At 37.5% G+C, this 21,359-nt stretch overlaps 1 protein-coding gene across 2 annotated transcripts in view; it reads left to right on the forward strand.

The window, feature by feature from the left end:
* prex1 (phosphatidylinositol-3,4,5-trisphosphate-dependent Rac exchange factor 1) overlaps positions 1-21,359 on the forward strand; it is a 181,534-nt gene that overhangs the window by 108,438 nt on the left and 51,737 nt on the right. For both annotated transcript variants that reach the window (XM_057856132.1, XM_057856142.1), the window contains exons 11-16: positions 4,255-4,355; positions 9,236-9,339; positions 9,639-9,688; positions 11,326-11,401; positions 11,741-11,813; positions 17,927-18,072. In XM_057856132.1, coding sequence (XP_057712115.1) covers positions 4,255-4,355; positions 9,236-9,339; positions 9,639-9,688; positions 11,326-11,401; positions 11,741-11,813; positions 17,927-18,072 — 550 coding nt within the window. The remainder of the gene's footprint in view (positions 1-4,254; positions 4,356-9,235; positions 9,340-9,638; positions 9,689-11,325; positions 11,402-11,740; positions 11,814-17,926; positions 18,073-21,359) is intronic.

Consider the following 21,359-nt stretch of genomic DNA (forward strand, 5'->3'; position numbering starts at 1 on the left):
TCAACATGCATGCACACATTTGCACCTTTATACCAAATACGTAAGTGTGTGTGTACAGAGTAAAGGACTCAGTCACATACATTATACATTAATTAGACAGATGTCTGAAAACATAATCTTTATGGAAATTATTTAAAATTGCAAGCCGATTCAGCATCAGTCTTAATAGATAGTGTACGCACATGCGCAAACACACACTTACAGAAAATGAATGCAGTCCAACCTGGCTCTCAAGCAGTGTTGTTAAGCTTACTTTAAAAAGTAATTAGTTAAGAATTACTTCTCCCAAAAAGTAATTGAGTTAGTAACTCAGTTACCTCATTATAAGAGTAATTAGTTACTCGGCAAAGTAAACAACGTTACTTTTCATGTTCCACCCGTTATTACACCATACATTCTATAACATCTTTCACGTCAAATACAGTGCCCTTCATAATTATTGGCACCCCTGGTTAAGATGTGTTTTTAAGTTTCTAATAATTTTTTTTTAAATTCAAATAATATGGGACCTTAATGGAAAAAAAGAGAAAAATTCAACCTTCAAATGCATTTATTCAGTGGGGGAAAAAATCCCACATAAAGAAATAATTATTTGACATCAAATAATGTGTGTCACAATTATTAGCACCCCTGGTGTTAATTCTTTGTACAAACCCCCTTTTGCCAACAAAACAGCACCTACTCTTCTCCTATAATGTTTCACAAGCTTGATTTTGTGTCTGGTGAACCAATTCTGTGTAGATTTGGCCATATGTTTAGGTTCATTGTCTTGCTGAAAGACCCAGTGACAACCCATCTTCAGCTGTCGGGCAGAGAGCAACAGATTTTGATTTAAAATGTCCTGGAATTTCAAAGCATTCATGATGCCATGCACCCTAACAAGATTCCCAGGGCCTTTGGAAGCGAAACAGCCCCACAGCATCACTGACCCACCCCCATCCAATCAATTGCAGCCAATGGCTGCAACTGAACCAGTCATGGTGGTTCATTTGGTCTTAGTCTTATGATGTCGCTGTCAAATATGATTTTACCGGTTTATATCTTTATGTGTAAATATTCCATAAAACAGTGAGGACAGCTGCAGCTTATAGTCCAGTGCGGCATATCTATGAACAAATGTCATTTTCATGTCAACTTTGGTGATTGGCATCTTATAGTCATTACGGTAATTTCGTTCAGATGCACAAAATAATTATCTATTTCATATATACTTTGTGCATATTTAAACAAATGTGAGATACAAAATTTCATTCAAGTATACGTAATGAGCATGTGCTCATGGTGTTCGTATTTTCCTAAATAATGTTATAGTGGGAAGTTAACTTGGGTCCATGAACTTGTGAAGGGAAGTGAAGTGATCAAATGTGGCACTGTAAAGTAGAAATATTGAAAGACAGAACTATTATAATTTGTCACAACACATTATACACATTATCTTATGCATGTGCATTTTAAATGCATACATTGTGTATTACATATGCAAATCTGCCAAAAACATGTTCATATTGGATGCTGATTGCTTTGCTGATTTTACTTTACGGTTTCTGTTTTTTTTAAAATGGGATTTCTGCAAAGGTTGAATTGAAAAATATACACTACGAAGTAATAGTATATATTATTTAGATGGGAATTTTCTACCACTTATCATATACATGGTAACAAGTGACTGAGCTTATCCCTGCGCCATTTGGCCTTGGGTCACTAATCACTGAGCGCATATTGTTTAACTAAACACCAGTTCACAATAACATTGACATCTGTGTGAGATTAAATATCTCCAAATTTAACATAGCTTGCATGTTTTTTTATCCCATCGTGTTGCTCTTATGTGGGATTATGTTCAATTCTTCCATCGTTTTAAAGAAAAAAGCTATGGAAGAACTAAAACTAAGAATGTAATGGAGCCCAACTTCTATCAAATAAAATCATAGATCTGTTCCACAGGTGATCCTTTTATAGTTAAAATATTTGATAAAAGTGTACTCTGATTGAGTTTTAGTTTTCTTCTTTCTGTTTGTTTGGACTTTCGTCAATTGTCACATACCAAGGGAGTAGGGTTGCATAGGGGCAGTCGGGATAAAACACTATCCTACCAACTTTTCAGGATGCTCAAATTGTCCCCACCAACTTCTAAGCAACTTTATTTGCGTTATATAGTGACTTCAGTGATATACAGTAGGTCAGGGTTCACTAAATCCAGACCTCGGTGCCACTTTTCCTGTCGTGTTTCCATGTCTCCCTCCTCCAACACACCTGAATCAAAATAATCAGGATCATTATCAGGTTTCTGGAGAGGTTGCTGATGACATAATCATTTGATTCAGGTGTGTTAGGGGAGAGAGAGGTGGAAAACACGACAGGAAAAGTGGCACCGAGGTCCGGATTTAGTGAACCCTGCAGTAGGTTTAGATTGTCTTTCCATATGTTTTAATTGTTGTAATTGACCCCACCATTATTAGATGAAGTATTTTCATTATGTTCAGACTTAAATGTACCTCTTTTCACTTGCTAAAAGTGCCGGTCCATTTTTCCCCCCTCCTAAACGCACATTTGATTGGCTGATGACTTGACACCGAACCCCTCAAACCCCCAAAAACACACACAGACATTATATATTAGGGATATTAGACGTTTTTTTTCAGCCAGCAGCAGCCACTGTAACAAATGTAAAAAGACGTCAATGTTGTGAAAGTGGGGAACACACCACTAATTTTGCTACTGAAAGTCCGACCTGCATCAGAGTTAACATAACATTAAACTGTGTGTGTGAACTTGCTAACCTGCAAAACTCGAGTAGGTAGCTGCTTAGAGAGAAGTGTCCTCCTGTATGTGTTTTCTACAGTTAACGTTAATTAAACTGTGAGAAATGTAGTGAACGGAGTTTTACCCCCTTCTTACCAATTTTACTTTTTATTTTATTTCTGTGGTCTTAAAGCAGCCCACTGGAGCTTTCATTTTTTTTGTTAAGTTTGGCTGTGCTTGCAGACAAAAGCAGTAGTTTTTTTTTTACCTGGAGGACGCCTCCCTTTTTTATTTTTTGTCATTCCCTGACAAAGTTTTTTCAGTTATATTTAACTTCTTTATTTAGACAATGTAGAGTTGTCTTAAGACTAATGTTTTTTTTTTTTTTTTTTTTTTTTTTTTTTTTTTTTTTTTTTTTTTTTTTTTTTTTTTTTTTTTGCATACCTGGATAGTTAAGTGATGATAAAGAAGCTTGTATTTATTTTGTATGTGAAAATAATTTATGTTTAAATAATGCAATTTAAAAATTTGCTCATAAAATCCGGACATTTTTTTAGAAGTTTTGAAAATGTTTCTTTAGTTATTTTTGAAAACAAGGGTTTGAATTGAACGGCGTAGGCTGAACCAATACACATGAAAAGTAGTATAAGTCAATACAGATTTATTTTGCATTGATCATTAAAAATGTCCCGTCCACAGCAAAAAGTGTACATACAGCTTATGTCATATTGTCTCTACCAATGTTGAGACCAAACCTACGCCCTTGTTACATACAATAAAAGAAAAATACTGCCTCAAATGGAGTGCATTCCCATTAGTACATAAGACCCATTTAGCAATCAATAGCCTGGTCAGTAATGCATTGCACAAAGCTTTGGGTCTGAAGATGCTTACTGCTCAAAACATCTTGGCTTTCTTCTCCCAAGTGTTCTTTTTTCACAGTAAATGCTTGAAGAACTTTTGAAGCTTCACCACCACCCAGAATCCAAGAGAAATAGTCTGACTCTTTACGTAAACTCAGTTTCTTTTGGCGCAGGATTCCAATTGCACCACAAATATTATTTAGTCTTTACCACCCAAGTGAATGGTGCTGCTGCCTTATTAACGATGTTTGTTTCTTTCACATGCTGTAATATTGGTGCTCACTTACAAAAAAGTAAAACCACCTCCAGCTGTTAGTCGACCTCACTGGGATCCCAGGAGATGAACTCTCCAGCTCTGAATACAGAATTCTGTTTGATGTTAGGTCTTGACAGCTAATATGTTAATACAATTCAGATGGCAACATTTAACTGACACTATCTGAACTGGTATATGAACCACAATTGGCATGTGCAATCAAAAGTTGATTTCATGTTTATTTTTTTAATAATGAATGTTATTGTTCCTGTGACTGCTCACCTACCTTACCTAAACTCCTCCAACTGAATCAGTTTGAAACAACAGGCATTTGTGTGTTTCAGGCATACTTTAAAAGCCTGCATTGACTCGTTTTTCTTTTGTTGTTCTCAGTGAGTTTGTTTCGTGGCTGATCGAGAACGCAGAGATCAGTAAACCTGACGAAGGGGTCAACTTAGGACAAGCCTTGTTGGAAAATGGCATCATTCACCATGGTGAGACTGCAAAACGCTTTCTCCATCTTTGTTACAGGTTGAAGGCATGTAAAGTAGAGGTGGGAATCTTCGGGCACCTAACGATTCGATTACGATAACGATTCAGAGGCTACCATTCGATTATAAATCGATTTATTATGCACCCCCCACACTGCACTCACTGTAGTTTAACTTTAAAAGTTTAGCATTTTAATTTAACTCATCAACAAGTAATTATTAACAATATAGTCCCGAGAATTGGACGATGACAACAGTTCAAGCAAGCTATTATTACTCTTTTATAGCCCTGGAGTATCTATTTTCCTATTTTTTTATTTTAATGCATATTTTTATACTTGAATGCCACGTCAAAATTTGTTGTTGACAAAGTTCTTGCTGACAAATTCTATTCTATTCTAAAGCAAAAAAACAACATGCAAAAAAAATAAGTTACGCATCATGTAAATTTTCAATTAAACTTGGTAAGAAAACAGCTTCTCTTATTGGCGAAACATATATTTGCAGGGAAACTTGATAGCTGTTACACTGAGATAGAGCTCGAGAAAGCTGAAATACACGCGATTAAAATATGCGACAAAAAAAACAAACAAACAAAAAAAAAAAACAATTGGAGACAGAATGGCGGACGGACGTCGTAACCTGGGGACTACTTGTAGTTGCTCTTCTTGTTCTTCTTGAATCTAATTTTGAAGTCCCACTTCTCCGTCATTAGTGAGCTGATCATCTTATAACTAACTAACTGGGCCTGTATCTACCATTCCGGGCATTCTGATTATATATATATATATGATTGATTTGGGTTAAACACTTTATTTGACAGCTGCGTCATAAGACTGTCATAACTAGGACATGACACTGTCATAGGCATTAATGAATGCTTATGACAGATGTCATTAAGTGTCATCCGGCAAATTTTGTCACTAACTCCATTTATGTCCAGCTCTGATCTTTTACATTAATTCAAAAGTATGATAATTTCCTGAATTTCACAAAATGACATCTGTCATATGTATTCATTAATGCTCATGACAGTGTCATAAATAATTATGACGGTCTTATGACAGTCATGATGCCGCTGTCAAATAAAGTCTCACCCTTAAATATTTTTTTATGTGTAAACATACCATAATACAGTGAGGACAGATGCGGTTTATAGTCCAGTGCGGCTTATCTATGAACAAATGCCGTTTTCGTATCAAATTTGGTGGGTGGCGGCCTATAGTCAGGTGCGCCTTATAATTCGAAATTTACAGTATTTAGAATCTAGGGTATGATTTTCATGTAAATATATTCAAACATTGTTAGAGGTCTGCTCTTACTGAGTGCTCTCAGTTAATCATGCATGTGTTTTGTTATTATTATTGCTTTAGTTATTTGTACTGATAATAGGTAAGTTCTTTTCTAAAAGGAAAAACAACAACAACAACACACTTTAGCCAAACCTTGCATTCTGTAAACTTTCTCAAACATGACATTTTCCATTCCACTTACCTGAATTATGCATTGGGCAATGAAAGACAAACAAAACAGCTATAAATAATGTATGAATCCGGTGGTCCGCATTGGTCCTGAAGGGTCTCTTGTACATCTTAAGTGCGCACCGGCTCCCAGCAATATTATTTGGTTCCCATGGAAAATCTACCCCCTGAGGGAGATACAGTGAAGACATGCTGGCTTTGGTGGGTTTACACCGAGATTTTGGGAAATATTCTGGTTTAGCACATCAGTGTCAATAAAAGAGGTACACACTGAAAAGTGCACAAAATTAACATTTAGACTTTTGGCATTTGTTTGTTTGCCAAACCACAGTACTATCAGTACTTGAAAAAGTGGGATATTCATTGACAAATTTTTAATCTCATATTTGACACGTCACAACAATTTGCGCACCGCATTCCTCCAGTTTATGACATAAACTAAGCCCGAGGAAGAAAACTAGCAGCTTGTTTGTTGTGGTGTCTCCAGTGTTTGCCCAAACAATTATTTTTCAGTTTCTGCCGTGCATTCACTGGAAGCGAGATTTATATTTGAACGCAATAAATTGCTTGGAGGATGATTATGGAAAATGATAACTGTCTGCCAAGGTGAACATTTGAGCCCGGTCTTGAACAAATGCGTTTGCTGTGTTATCGCTTTGGTCTTCAAAGGCCATTCAAAGCAAATTTGTTTCTTAATACATGCAATACAGTATATTTAAACAAATTCCATTTCAGCCAGCTTTCACACACACACAGGGTCAGAGCACAGATGATTTACAAGTATCATTTTATGAACTTGTTGGTATGTTTTTTTGTTTGTTTGTTTGTTTTTTGTTTTTTTTTTCTTCATTTTTTTAATCCTAATTTTGCAGTGTTGTTAACAAAGTCAATGTTGTGTGTCGTATTTAGATGTCATATTTTTACTACCAATGTTCTTGCTAGAGTTGTCCGATAATTACTTTTTATATACCCGATATACAGTGCCTTGCAAAAGTATTCGGCCCCCTTGAATCTTGCAACCTTTCGCCACATTTCAGGCTTCAAACATAAAGATATGAAATTTAATTTTTTTGTCAAGAATCAACAACAAGTGGGACACAATCGTGAAGTGGAACAACATTTATTGGATAATTTAAACTTTTTTAACAAATAAAAAACTGAAAAGCGGGGCGTGCAATATTATTCGGCCCCTTCACTTTCAGTGCAGCAAACTCACTCCAGAAGTCAGTGAGGATCTCTGAATGATCCAATGTTGTCCTAAATGACCGATGATGATAAATAGAATCCACCTGTGTGTAATCAAGTCTCCGTATAAATGCACCTGCTCTGTGATAGTCTCAGGGTTCTGTTTAAAGTGCAGAGAGCATTATGAAAACCAAGGAACACACCAGGCAGGTCCGAGATACTGTTGTGGAGAAGTTTAAAGCCGGATTTGGATACAAAAAGATTTCCCAAGCTTTAAACATCTCAAGGAGCACAGTGCAAGCCATCATATTGAAATGGAAGGAGCATCAGACCACTGCAAATCTACCAATACCCGGCCGTCCTTCCAAACTTTCTTCTCAAACAAGGAGAAAACTGATCAGAGATGCAGCCAAGAGGCCTATGATCACTCTGGATGAACTGCAGAGATCTACAGCTGAGGTAGGAGAGTCTGTCCATAGGACAACAATCAGTCGTACACTGCACAAATCTGGCCTTTATGGAAGAGTGGCAAGAAGAAAGCCATTTCTCAAAGATATCCATAAAAAGTTTAAGTTAAGTTTAAAGTTTGCCACAAGCCACCTGGGAGACACACCAAACATGTGGAAGAAGGTGCTCTGGTCAGATGAAACCAAAATTGAACTTTTTGGCCACAATGCAAAACAATATGTTTGGCGTAAAAGCAACACAGCTCATCACCCTGAACACACCATCCCCACTGTCAAACATGGTGGTGGCAGCATCATGGTTTGGGCCTGCTTTTCTTCAGCTGGGACAGGGAAGATGGTTAAAATTGACGGGAAGATGGATGCAGCCAAATACAGGAACATTCTGGAAGAAAACCTGTTGGTATCTGCACAAGACCTGAGACTGGGACGGAGATTTATCTTCCAACAGGACAATGATCCAAAACATAAAGCCAAATCTACAATGGAATAGTTCAAAAATAAACGTATCCAGGTGTTAGAATGGCCAAGTCAAAGTCCAGACCTGAATCCAATCGAGAATCTGTGGAAAGAGCTGAAGACTGCTGTTCACAAACACTCTCCATCCAACCTCACTGAGCTCGAGCTGTTTTGCAAGGAAGAATGGGCAAGAATGTCAGTCTCTCGATGTGCAAAACTGATAGAAACATACTCCAAGCGACTTGCAGCTGTAATTGGAGCAAAAGGTGGCGCTACAAAGTATTAACGCAAGGGGGCCGAATAATATTGCACGCCCCACTTTTCAGTTTTTTATTTGTTAAAAAAGTTTAAATTATCCAATAAATTTTGTTCCACTTCACGATTGTGTCCCACTTGTTGTTGATTCTTGACAAAAAATTAAATTTTTATATCTTTATGTTTGAAGCCTGAAATGTGGCGAAAGGTTGCAAGGTTCAAGGGGGCCGAATACTTTTGCAAGGCACTGTATGTGATTGTGGATTTAACATATTACTACTAATTATATTGTGATGCCCCTTTGGATGCTTTGATAATGAGAAATGTAACAACTAAATGTTACATTTGCCTGCATCAAGTTTTAAATATAAGTGCATAGTAAAATAATGTCTCATATAAAAAAAAAAAACAAAAAAAACAATAAAATAGATAAAATGTCTTTAAATAAATAAAGCAATAAGTCGCAAATAAACCCAGTAGTACAGACAATGTATTGTCATTAAATTATTCCCAATATGCATTTTGCTGGGCTATTACAAAGAGTTTTGTATTTTATTACTTTTCATAGTGACTATTTCTTTCTGGTAACCCAGTAGTTATATGTAATGAGTTTATAATTCAGCATTATTCAGTCATTTATTGTACAATTAATTTTTGTACCATGAAACAAATTCCAAGCATATTATATCTAATGGTCAATAAGCATAACTGTTGTGCAAAGTTGGGACCAGCTTGGTACAAAGGCATGGGGCTTCTCAATTGAGTTTGAAGGCAACATGCATATTGGCCCAGAACGGATATTGATATTATCCGATATCATTTTAAAATACTTTTATCGGCTGATATTGTCCGATATTATTGGGTAGTGATAACTCTAGTTTTGACAATAATCTGTAAGGAAAAATAATTCAACTTTGATGGTGAAGTGAATAGAAATGGGGGGGAAAAATATTCAATTCCAGGGTTTTAAGACAAATTATTCTGACATTCACCATGTCTAAAAACAAACTTCATTTTTCCCACTCTGGTGACATTTCAGTGTCAGACAAGCATCAGTTCAAAAATGAGCAGGTGTTGTACCGTTTCCGCTATGATGACGGCACCTACAAGGCCCGCAGCGAGATGGAGGATATCATGTCTAAGGTACCTTGTTTCACATTTCATTTTTATCATCATCCTCTACCTGTGTTTTTTTTTTGTTTTTTTTTTCCCCTTCAAAAAAACATAATCAGGTAATCACTTCTGTGCATCCCTTCTGGCACCACCTTTTGCTGGACAGTGTAATCCGCTTTAGCAACATTAGGTTTGATATATACGCTCTAAAAGACTGCCCCCAGGATATCTCGGCTAAAAGTTTCCCATCTCATAGCCATTTATGTGATTGTTTAGGGTAGGTGTGAAATGGTCTCTTACTCAACCACATGGTGGTTCTTCTCTTTTAGGGCGTCAGGCTGTACTGCCGCCTTCACAGCCTTCACACGCCCGTCATCAAGTAAGCACCTGCCCTTTCACTTGCTTGGGTTTTTTCCCTCGATCTTATCTCACTTTAAAGGAATGATGTCGCAACAGAAAAGAAATAAGGAGTATCAAAGTCACACCACCCCTTTAAGCACACATTCAGCAATTCTTCCTTCAATCCGTCTGATTACAATTATCATGGTTGCATTCGTGCACACAAAAGTGTTTATAGAGTACATGGTGAATAAATCCTAAACATGTGAAGGCAAGTCACTGCAGATACTGTAAGTTACATCAGTATGCAATATCCATAACCTTTTTAAATGCAAAATTAACTCATTGGCTGCAATTGACAGCAACGGATGTCCAATCCATTTGAACTGGGAGGGTTAGCAGTGAACAATTATGTTTCAATTCCATTGACAGCAATAGACGTCCAGTCCATTTGAACTGTTCAAATAAGTAGGACAACTGTTATCGTCAACTTAAATTCAACTGACATGATGTTGCTTTCTGCATTTTATTATGCCTGTGTACAAATTTTCATATTGTTGAGGGAAGAACAAGCATTAGAATTCTGTTGAATATGTGAATTTCTCTGTAAAAACAGGGTACCCGCGGGTCCTTAAAATGTCTTAAAATGTCTTCAATTTAAAATCCCAATAATCAAGGTCTTAAATTGTCTTACATTTAATGGAAAATTGCAGTCAGTAAAAATGTCCAAAAGATGTGCTTAATGCCAAGGTTTCTACCAAAATCTTACATGAAAATAGTGTTAGCTCACTGGCTACCATTGACTGCGATAGACATTCAATTTATTATGACTGGATTGGACGTCTAGTGCCATCAATAGCACTGAAACCAGAGTATTGAAACCAGTCTTTTGAGGACATTTTTACAGGTCACTTCCTATTCATTTTAGGGAATTTACAGGTTACTTCCTATTTATTTTAAGTCACTTTCTATAAATTTGGGGACATTCTTGAGTCATTTCCTTTTCAGTAACCCAAAATCAACTGGAAGTGACCTGTAAATGACCCCAAATGAATAGGAAGTGACCCATAAATCCCTCAACAGGAAAGGGGGGGGGCACTAAATATTAAATATGATGGTTCACTTATTTTTTCCCCCTTCTGTCATTGTTTGCATACTATCATCATTAAAATATGAAAACCTATAATGGTTTGGGTGGTTTTAGTTAAAGCAGACAGTTTTTTCATCTGTGTGATTTTGACAAAGATCAGATCACATTTGATGGTGATTTTATGTGATATGTGAGAAATTCCAAAAGGTTCAGATACTTTTTCATACCACTGTATGTATTTTTGTAGCCACAGGTACACAAACACTTATTTATTTATTCATTATTTTTTTTAGAAATCTTTAAAAAATATTAATCATGTTAAAAAGCTGTCAAAAATTAAATTTGAAATTAAAAATCTGACTGCAAGCATGAGCAACAAAATTATTTGTACGCCAAAGTTTTTAATTATTTATTGTCAAAAACTAGCGTAAAAACATAATAGGAAAAAAAATACTTCTTTGTGTCAAGAAAGAAGCATGTAAACTAAACTTTGGATTCTTTGGAGAAATGCCAACTTTGTGACTGAACTTGCATTGTGTGGGTAAACAAAAAAGAAATAATTGCTGTTCTATGTTTTGTTGCTTTAGGGACCGAGACCATCATTTGAAAACATTTAAATCAGTAGTGCCTGCTTGCAAACTTGTGGACTGGCTTCTCTCACAGGTACTGTTATTACCCGTTTCAATTTAAAACAACAGTAGAGAATAATTGTTATTGAATTCCTCCAGCGTTTACCTTGTGAGGCTGGAATTACTTTCAAACCTTTAAGCTACAAGAGATGGAAAGTGACTAAAATGACTTTTTAGACACAGGAACATGGTCAGAAGCAGAATTACCTCCTGACATTAACTAGACTGTTTTCCTACTTGCATAGAGTACCCCATTCATATTGAGTGCAAATAATACTTGAGGCAACCGTTGTGTCATCCGCTGTGCGTCAAGGTGTGTGAAGATGTTAACAGGCAGACGTAGTTAATGACAGTGTGCGTCATCGTTCCCCAGGGAGACTGCTCGACACGAGAGGATGCAGTGACGCTGGGCGTGGGTCTCTGCAACAACGGGTTCTTGCATCACGGTCAGTTTTTACCCCTGCTCAGACATTAATTCCCCTTTTACACCTGTGTTTTTACCAAGATTGAGTAGGATTTTGTGGAGAATATTTTATTGTAATTAGTATATTATGTTGTAATTTCAGTGATTACAGCGAATCACCATATTGGCTGTTCGCTAACAGCAGATTTACTTGTTTGCAGCCCCCCAATATTTTTTAAATTTTGTTTTGTTTTGTTGAATTTCTGTTGTTGTTGTCCTTGGAAGAAAAAAAAACATTTTTGGTGTATTTTTGCTCATTCCAGAAAGTTTTTTTTTTTTTTTTTTAATTCAATGCCGTTATTAAGGTAATTAATTATTCACACTTGTAAATGCAGGTATCAGTCCCTATCTCACTGTAGTTATGCATTAGTTAGAAAATTCAAGTTATATATACAGTAAATAACATTCTTACCCCATTATACGTTAATGTGTTTTTAAACTATTCATTATTTAACTGAGTGAACATAGTCAGTACAGTCAGTTTATTCTGCTAAGCAGAATGTCCTCTTTTCCTTTTCAATTATCCTTCAAATTTGTTTTTATGTGTAAACCTATGTTTATAGACTTCATAATGTATTGACGGGACATGGGGAGCGGGGCTGATTCATAAGGGGGCTTTCTCTGTCAAAGCTGACCGAATGGAAACACAAAGAGCTTTTTCCGTTGGAAAATTCTTGTGAATAAATGCTTAAATCCCTGTATTCTTTATAGATATGGATGTAAAACAGTCTTGATTCTTGGTGAAAAGCAAAAAAAAAAAAAAAAAAAAAGCGTGCAGTTAGCATTTATTTTTTGTAAATATTGCGAACTATGACTCTAGTCAGTAAGCAAATAAGCAGCCGCCATATGTAAACAAAGAGCTTTTTCTGTTGAAAATTCTTGTGAATAAATGCTTAAATCCCTGAATTCTTAATAGATATGGACAACAAATTCATTATAGATGTGGACAAAAAACAGTCTCGATTCTTTATTAAAAGCAAAAAACCGGGCAGTTCGCAGTTATTTTACGTAAATATTGCAAAGTATAATGCCAATGCTGTAGCGGCTAATTTCTCCCATTGATTTTTTTTTTTCACGTTTCAAAATGCATGCATGGTACGAAAAATAAAATAATTACCTTGAATGCTCGAACAAATGACTCCTGAGACAATCCTTCCTGTTTGGATGCAGTACAGCTTTTGTACGTTTTAACCTAAATCCGGCGTTAGATTGCTGCATGTGACCGATTAATAAATGAAGCGGAGTGTTGGAAGGCCCCCTTCGGGAAGGGGTGACACAGTGAATGGCAAATGTGTCATGTCAATACAGTAGGAAGTCCATGCTATGTTTTTTTTTTTTTTTTTTTTTAACTACACATACAGTGCGGAGAACAAGTATTTGATACACTGTCAATGGGTTTTCCCATTGGCAATGTATCAAATACTTGTTCTCCCTACTGTATGTAGTAAAATATTGAATTGATTTTACAGTAATAGATACTCTAAGGTTGGGAGCAAGAATTGGAGTGCCTACTTGAATTTACTCTGACAATCCACGAAACTAAAAACTGACACCAAATTCAGGAACTGTCGTCTTAAGCTCAGTAATCTTTTTTCCTACACTATAGAGTGAGGACTTGCCCTCGAGCCCAGTATGTTCAACATAAACAGTATTAGTAGTGTATCCTAACCAGTGCTTGTTTAACTTGGCAACATTGCTGTCTGGATTGTTGCACTGAACCAATACTTCCTTCTCAAGGCTCTATAATAACTAGTCATCTTCATTGGTCTGGTACAGCACGAAGGGAAGGTCCATTTGATGTAATGCTTGCTTGACTGTCATTTAAGTGTGAGGACTGCCGTTCATTGCGTATTTAAAAAAAGACACATTTACAGGGGGCCTCAGCTGAGCATGGGGCGCTGCAAGAATACCTTTATATGTTATTGTTTGTCTAAATTTTAATTTGTCGAAAACATTAGGTACTAAGTGTGTAACGGTACATGTATTTGTATTGAACCGTTTTGGTATGTGGTGCTTGGTCCGGAACGGAGGCGTACCGAACAAGTTTCTGACGTAATGTAACACTTACTTTTCGAGGCTGTGAGTCGATCGGGTTACAGTTTCTTTGTGTAGATTATATTTACCCCGTCTTCTCTACTATAATGAGGACCAACACGGTAGGACAGTATATGACCCAGAAACGTCAACGGAGCGACAAAGTGGCCGCCGCGAGAACGCAGTGAAACGCGGGCGTTAAAGTCGATCAGCCAATGCACACCAGTCGCAGTGCGGCCGCGTGTTAAACTCGTCCCAGAAACAGCTCAACACGACGTACGCGAAAAGAACGTCAGAGTTTATTATTTGACGCGAGACGCAACCCTCCTGCGTCAATACTACTACCGGTAGCTAGGATCTGGCAGACCGGAAGTCACTCGTGTAAAAATACGGTGGTTCCGGTCGATTTTCAAACTAATATGCAATCGTAACCTACTTTTTGACTCCATCAGATGTTTTGAGTGGTAGATCGGGGCACAGTTGACTTGTCTTTGTTGATTTACTGCTGTCATATCTGCTATAATAATAACCAACACGGCCCCATGTTCAATACAAAACCCTCCTACCACAACAAAACAAATAGGAACTAATATTCACATAGGAACTTAAGTTATACAACATAAATTATACAATATAAATGAATACAACATCACATTTGTAAAATATAAACATAATAAAATAAATAATAGCCCATTTAAATAAAATAAATTGAAATGAGCTAAAACACCTGTAATTGAATAATAATAATAGACAGATCCTGCTTATACAATTAAATGTTTTAATTTCTGTGTGGCGCTTTAACTTGAGAAAATCCACCAATAAAACTTTTGAAAACTGTTCATGAAACCAAAAAAATGATTCATTGAGGCATTTCATTTGTAAAATACATGTTAAAATCTTCTTCTGTCATTTGGATTGCTTTTCTCTTTAGCACAGGACTTCTTTTTACCAATACCAACCAGACCAATACCCAGGGTCTGAAAGGCAAATTGTTGTTGGATTACCTTTAAATACCCGTTACTTTTTGAGCAGAATTCTAGCTTTGTATAGGCTACTGTTCCTATTGTTGAAAGCACAAAGGTGTGTAATAAACAACTAGCACATTTATTTTTTGCATTTTGTTTTCTCACTGTACCGAAAATAAACCGAACCGTGACCTCAAAACCGAGGTACGTACCGAACCGAGAATTTTGTGTACCGTTACACCCTTATTAGGTACAGTGTTACCCCTTTGTATCCTACCTAACCATGTTTTCATATGCTGCTGCAATAAAACAGTTCTTTGTGTGCTGTTCATAACCTTGAACCATGTATATCAGGACTGTCATAAAACAAAGAACCCTACTGTGTTGTTTCATTTCCATTGTCATACTGCAAGTGATGATTCTCCTCTTTTGAAGAGTCACCTGTTCTGGTGTGTTCATTTTTTTCGTCTTTAGGGTCACAACCTTTCTCTTTTCAGCTGCTTTCACCTTGGTCAGCACATCTGTTGCCCTTCGCCTAGTTCTTCATTCCTCTTATTATTCGGTTGTCCTTGATTTCCCCCAGTTTCCCACTGTGCTGCCGTGCAACATGATTACTTAAAAGCAGAACACTGAGGCATCGAACAACCTGTGTGAAAGCTGCCACTTGAGCTTCACTTCTGCTGCTTTGCCATTGGGAGAAGTCGTGTCTTGACAAGTATTTTTTTTTTTTTTTTTTTTTTACTAATTAGATATGACCCCCCATCCCCCACTTTTATGAACATTTTTAGCTGTGTGCAAAATGTAGCCAAAACTGATTGTTTTTTATCTGAGCTCTAAATTATTCATACAAACTTCCACTTTGAGAGTTTATGCCATAGTTATTCCACATTTTTTAACATTCCAAAGGAACACAAAACATTTATAAAACTAGTTACATTTGGAAGGATAAATGGTCCGGGTAAAAGCTTAATGATTACATTTTTGTGCTGAAAGTTAATAATTCTAATATTGCTGGAGGATTTGTATTTGTTGTTCATAATGTTTGTCGAAGGTTGGCTTATAATATTGTATTTAAACATCACCGTGTGTGCCATAATTCCTGTTAAAGTAAATGCGGTGCTGCCCACCCTCCAATTGGGATAATTGTCATTGATGACTCAAAGGAAATAACTCACATAGGTTTGAGGTGGCACAAGACCAACGTCTGCACATGTGCATTATCAATTTGTGGAGCTTTATGGAACTCGGGGCAGCAGGTGCTTTTCAAACTTCTCAACAGCTGGGTCCCTTTGGCTGTGTGTAATCTGTTGTCTTCTACATCTGTTTAGTCATTATTTCTCACCTTAAAGGTACATAGTGCGCAAACAAGCAAACTTGAGTTATACTTAAGCTTAACCCAAGACAACCTCATCAATAGCATTGTTAGGTACTGATTTATTTTTCACACGTTTCAACCTGTGCTGCTTCAGAGAAATCCAAAGCAAGAAAAAATGATCAATTAGGGGTGTCCCGATCCCATCACGGGATCAGAAATTGGGCCGATCGTGCCATTCTTCATAGGGTCGGAATTGGGTGACATGGATCGGTTTTTTAATTTAAAAAATATATTTGGTTTTCTGCTTCATACTCGTACAGCGCCACACACTCCCACCCTCCCTCCTGCTAAGCAGTGTGACCAAACTGCCCAGCTTGCGTTTGGTATTTAAAGTTAACGATTATTGACAGGTTTATAGCTTTGATGTTGGCAGGGAAGCTTGGTAGCTCTACGATCAAAGGCACAAATCCGTCAATCATCATTAAACCTGAATGTGTGCTGTGGCAACTCATTGTGTAAGTTAGAGGCTGTTTTCTGCAGCGTGAGTGGACTCACTCAATGAAGCATTCAATAAAGACAATCATTTTTATATCTTATTCTTGACTAAAAATAATTCACATTATGAAGGTGGCGCAACGGGACAGGAACATATTTGGAACTTTAGTTTAAAAAAAAAATTAAAAAAAATCACACTTTGTTTTCGGTATCGGATCGGGACTCGGTATCGGCAGATTCTCAAAATCTGGTGACTCTGACTCGTGTGCAAAACTATGCGATCGTGACATCCCTTGTATCAAAAATTGACAATGGCATACTAATGGTTGATGCTCTAAACCAGTGGTCTCCAAACTATTCCACATAGGGCCGCAGCGGGTGCAGGATTTCACTCCAACAAAACAAAACCACACCTTTTCACCAATCTGGTGTTTTATAAGTGTAATCAGTTGATTGGAGTCAGGTGCTGCTCGTTTTAGTACAAGCCACATTGGTTAAAAGGTCTGTGCTTGATCGGTATGAACAAAAACCAGGACCCACAGCGGCCCTCGAGGAACGGTTTGGAGACCCCTGCTCTAATCCAAGTCAAACTATTAGGCCACAGGCATTACATGTTTTTTTGCCGAACATGTTAAAAACCAGAAGCAATTTTGGAGTCATGCTTGTGTCTTAGCAACTGTTGTACAATTGTGCAGAGATCTGCCTGTGCTTGTGCACTGAGCTGATGCAAAATACTGTAAAAGTGAATGTCATCAGTAAAGTATTGTGCAAGTCTATAGTTCATGCATGACTATGCCACAATCAAAGGTGAAACATCAGAAAATATAAAAAGCGGCATGGAAAATGAATGAATGAATAATGTTGAAATAATGTATTTAAATTGTGGCTGCGCACAGCTGGGAAATGAACAAACACACCACCAAGGCTGCTTTTAAACCCCTGAGGGTCTGGTTAGCATAGCGAAGCAACATAGTTTGTGGGGCACAGTCGGGTCACGCAATTTTATCCAAAGGTGAATTTAAACGGCATTTTTCCAGTTTAACTAAGACACACACGTTTGTAATTTGGGTCCCCTTTTATAAATCCGCACGCAAGGGCTGAACATGGTAATTCCACACATAAAGGCACAAGCTGAACCCAATACACTTTTAACAGTGAGACAGACTGTTAACTGCTCAATACCTTGCTTCTCCATGGAGAGGCCTTTACTGTAATAAGCACTTTAAATATTCAAACACAGAGCTCCTGTGTTATTAGTCATCATTACATTCTGTGTCTCTTCTCTAGTTTTGGAGAAAAGCGAGTTCAAAGACGAGTCTCAGTTCTTCCGCTTCTACGCAGATGAAGAGACAGAAGGAACCAGCTCAAAGAGCAAGCAGCTCCAGCGGAATGACTTCAAACTCATCGAGAACATCTTGGTCAAATCTCTGGTGGTGGGTTTCAAACAGTGTTGTTTTTGGCAGCCCTTTTAATTTTTGTTTCAGTCTTAGTCTTTTGGATGAAAATACTTATTGGTCTTAGTCATATTTTAGTCATTTCAAACTGTGTTTGTCTTCTTCTAGTTTTAGTCGACGAAATCTCACACAAATTTCGTCTAGTTTTAGTCGACAGTTATTTAAAATGTTTTCGTCTGTAAAATGGAAAAGTTTTAGTCCAAAAATAAAGGTTTCCAGCAATTTTGAATGAACATAGACGAGCACGTATTATAGCGTCTACAAGGACAACGCCAACTTGGTGATGATAATACATACACCAAGAAAAGCAGTTGCCAGTGAGATTTATTTAGCTATTTTTCGAGTCGAGCCCGAAGTTGCAAGCAATCAGTACTTCCTGTCGGTGGGGTTGGTGGTGTGTCCACTCTTCCCATCCCTGAAGGCCGGTTGATGGGGGCACAAGATGTTGTGTGTTACACATGAAAGCCCTCAAACAGTTTGCTGAAGACATGTCAAAAAAGCACATGGATTACTGGAACCATATCCTATGGCCTGATGAGTCGGGCGGGCTTTATCGTGTCCCGTCTTCAGAAGAGGCTTCCTCATGGGGTGACTGCCATGCACACCAATTTGATGCAGAGTGCGGCCTATGGTCTGAGCACTAACAGGCTGACCCCCACCTCTTCAATCTCTGCAGCAATGCTGACAGCACTCCTGTAACGAGTCACATGACATTTTGTAGGGAAAATGACAAGCAGTACTCAATTTGGACATTTAGGGATCTATGTAGTTTCTAAGGGGTGTACTCACTTTTGTTGCCAGGGGTTTAGATATTAATGGCTGTATTATGAGTTATTTTGAGGGGAAAATAAATTAACTCCAGTGTTTCCCACAGGATTTTAGGAGACTGTGGTGGGAGGGTCTCTGACCATAGGATTTTTTGAAACTGTGGTGGTGGGCTGCATCGGAGTCGGAGAGCCACACCATGTCGTGCCACGGCGATTTTTTTTTTTTTTCCATTATTTTTTTTCCCCCAAGAAGAACCATAACAAAGATATATTTGAAATATTTCATTAGCTAGGCTATTGTTATAGCTCTCAGCTACGGTACATGTATGTAAAATGCGTTGCTGATTACAGCTACGTTACCCTATGTAATAATGCAACTTTTTTTCTCGTAGCAATAGTACAACTTACATCTCGTAGTGACTCAGGGTTGGCAACCCAAACTGTTGAAAGAGCCATATTTGTCCGATCCAAACTATTGTAATGCCCCGGATATGGGGAAGAAGGAGAGAAGTCTGTATTTGCTTACCCACTTGATTGTGGTAACAATAATAAAGAAAAACAATAACAAAATAACAGCGGGCTGCTACGACATGCGACCGCTATCTCTCGCTATCTCGCTCGTTCTCCCATTCTTCCTACTCGTTCCCCTTGCGTCTCTTAAATAAATAAATAAATAAATAAATAAAATACTACTCTAAAATGCTGCTCTCGCTCGCGCGGGTAGTAGAGTGGAGTGGGCTACAGCTGTGTAATCGGCTGACTGACGCATCTGATTAGGGCCGCCACAGTCTCGTTCATTGGTGGGAAACACTGAACTCTATTACATAAGCTGCACAGACTACTTTTCATTGTGTGAAAGTGTCATTTGGTCAGTGTTGCCCCATGAAAAGATATACTTAAATATCTGCAGAAATGCGAGGGGTGTACTCACTTTTGTGATACACTGTATATACTGGAGAATATATTCGCTGGTCTCTTTCACAAGTAATGTACCAACATTTTTCTAAGTAAAATTTGTGGTGTACTATACTTTTCCTTGATAATTTGAAAGAAGACTCTGTTACAATTACAGGACTTGAGTGATACACACGCTAAAACTCAACACAGTGAGGATAAATGTATCAATATACAATGGAAACAGAATTTTACGGTTATGACACGCCTCAACGGGAAAATATTGCCTCTTGTTACGAAAGAAATTTCAGAGAAGCACAAATAAAGTATGGACTCCAACTCGCGGCTCCCAGAGTTTACTGAACGTAACATACTTAAATCTGCTCTGCCGTTGGCTATTGCCTTGCATCTTCCTGCCATCAAATTAGGGACCCCTGCTGTATGTGTATGTGTGTATCCCAGCGTCCTCTTCATCTGCCCCTCCAGCTATGAGGTGTTCCCACAGCTTTAATTTTAATCTAATCGTAACGTGTATTTGTTACATTTTTTTTATGAATTGGTATGCTTTATAAAAGATGTCTAAATTTTGGGGGGTTTGGTACGGTTTAATGAGATTGTGCTAATCAGAATTTATCGAATATATTGATATTGTAACAGAAGATAATACAAGTTAAAGCTTGTTTCGAAACATAATACATTCTTTCATGGCTCGTCCACATGATACTGGTTTCATCAATTTTAAAGGTAAAGACAACACTTAGTATAAATGACCTTCATGTCGAAGACAGTTGCTCAAAGTATTTAAGTATGCAAATCGTGCATTTCTTATATATCTGATAACGGAGAAAATTACGTCTAAACACACAAAAAAATACCACTGCTTATGAGTGCAGCCACTGTATGACGACCGCGACCTCAGTTATACGCACGTGTTTAAAGCACGTATAAAGTAGCGTAGCTAAAATAAAATTAAACACTTAAACGCTTTATAGTTACTGTTCAATCTGGTGGAGGTCTGAGACACAGACTAAGTCCCTTTTACCTCTTGGGTCTGTTAAAGCATGTATTGTCAAAAGCAGCTCATAACACAGTGGGTGGCCAATATGTGACAAGTAGGCAGGACAATCTGGGATGTTCGCATTTGATTGGCACTTAAAAACATCTGGCAACGGCCATTTCATCTAGTTCAGAGAAATATTTAGATTTATTTCTGGTTTTCTCCAGTATTACTGATTTTTTTCTCTTTATTAAACAACATTCTTTCCACTGAGCTGACATGATAAAGGTGTTGTCTTTCCATGGAGATACCCACAAGGACTATGGCATCTTGGAGTTTTCTTCCTCACATTCTTTGTGGCCTCTTAACTGTAAAACCCACTTTTCAGGATAGTTTGTTAGTGAGCGTCTACGGATTGCAGCAGAACATGTAATTTAATACACTTTTACAGCCCTGGCCTCGTTGGTATTCAAGCATAATTCTTGCACTGTACAGTCAAAAGCATTTAGACACAGGTGATCAATCAGTGGGTGAATCTGACTCCTTAAAGGGGAAGTTTAGAATTTTTGACATTAGGCTTAATCTTTGAGTTAGCAGGGGTTTAAGTA

This window comes from Corythoichthys intestinalis, chromosome 2 (genome assembly GCF_030265065.1).
Source record: "Corythoichthys intestinalis isolate RoL2023-P3 chromosome 2, ASM3026506v1, whole genome shotgun sequence".
Classification (NCBI taxonomy): Eukaryota; Metazoa; Chordata; class Actinopteri; order Syngnathiformes; family Syngnathidae; genus Corythoichthys; species Corythoichthys intestinalis.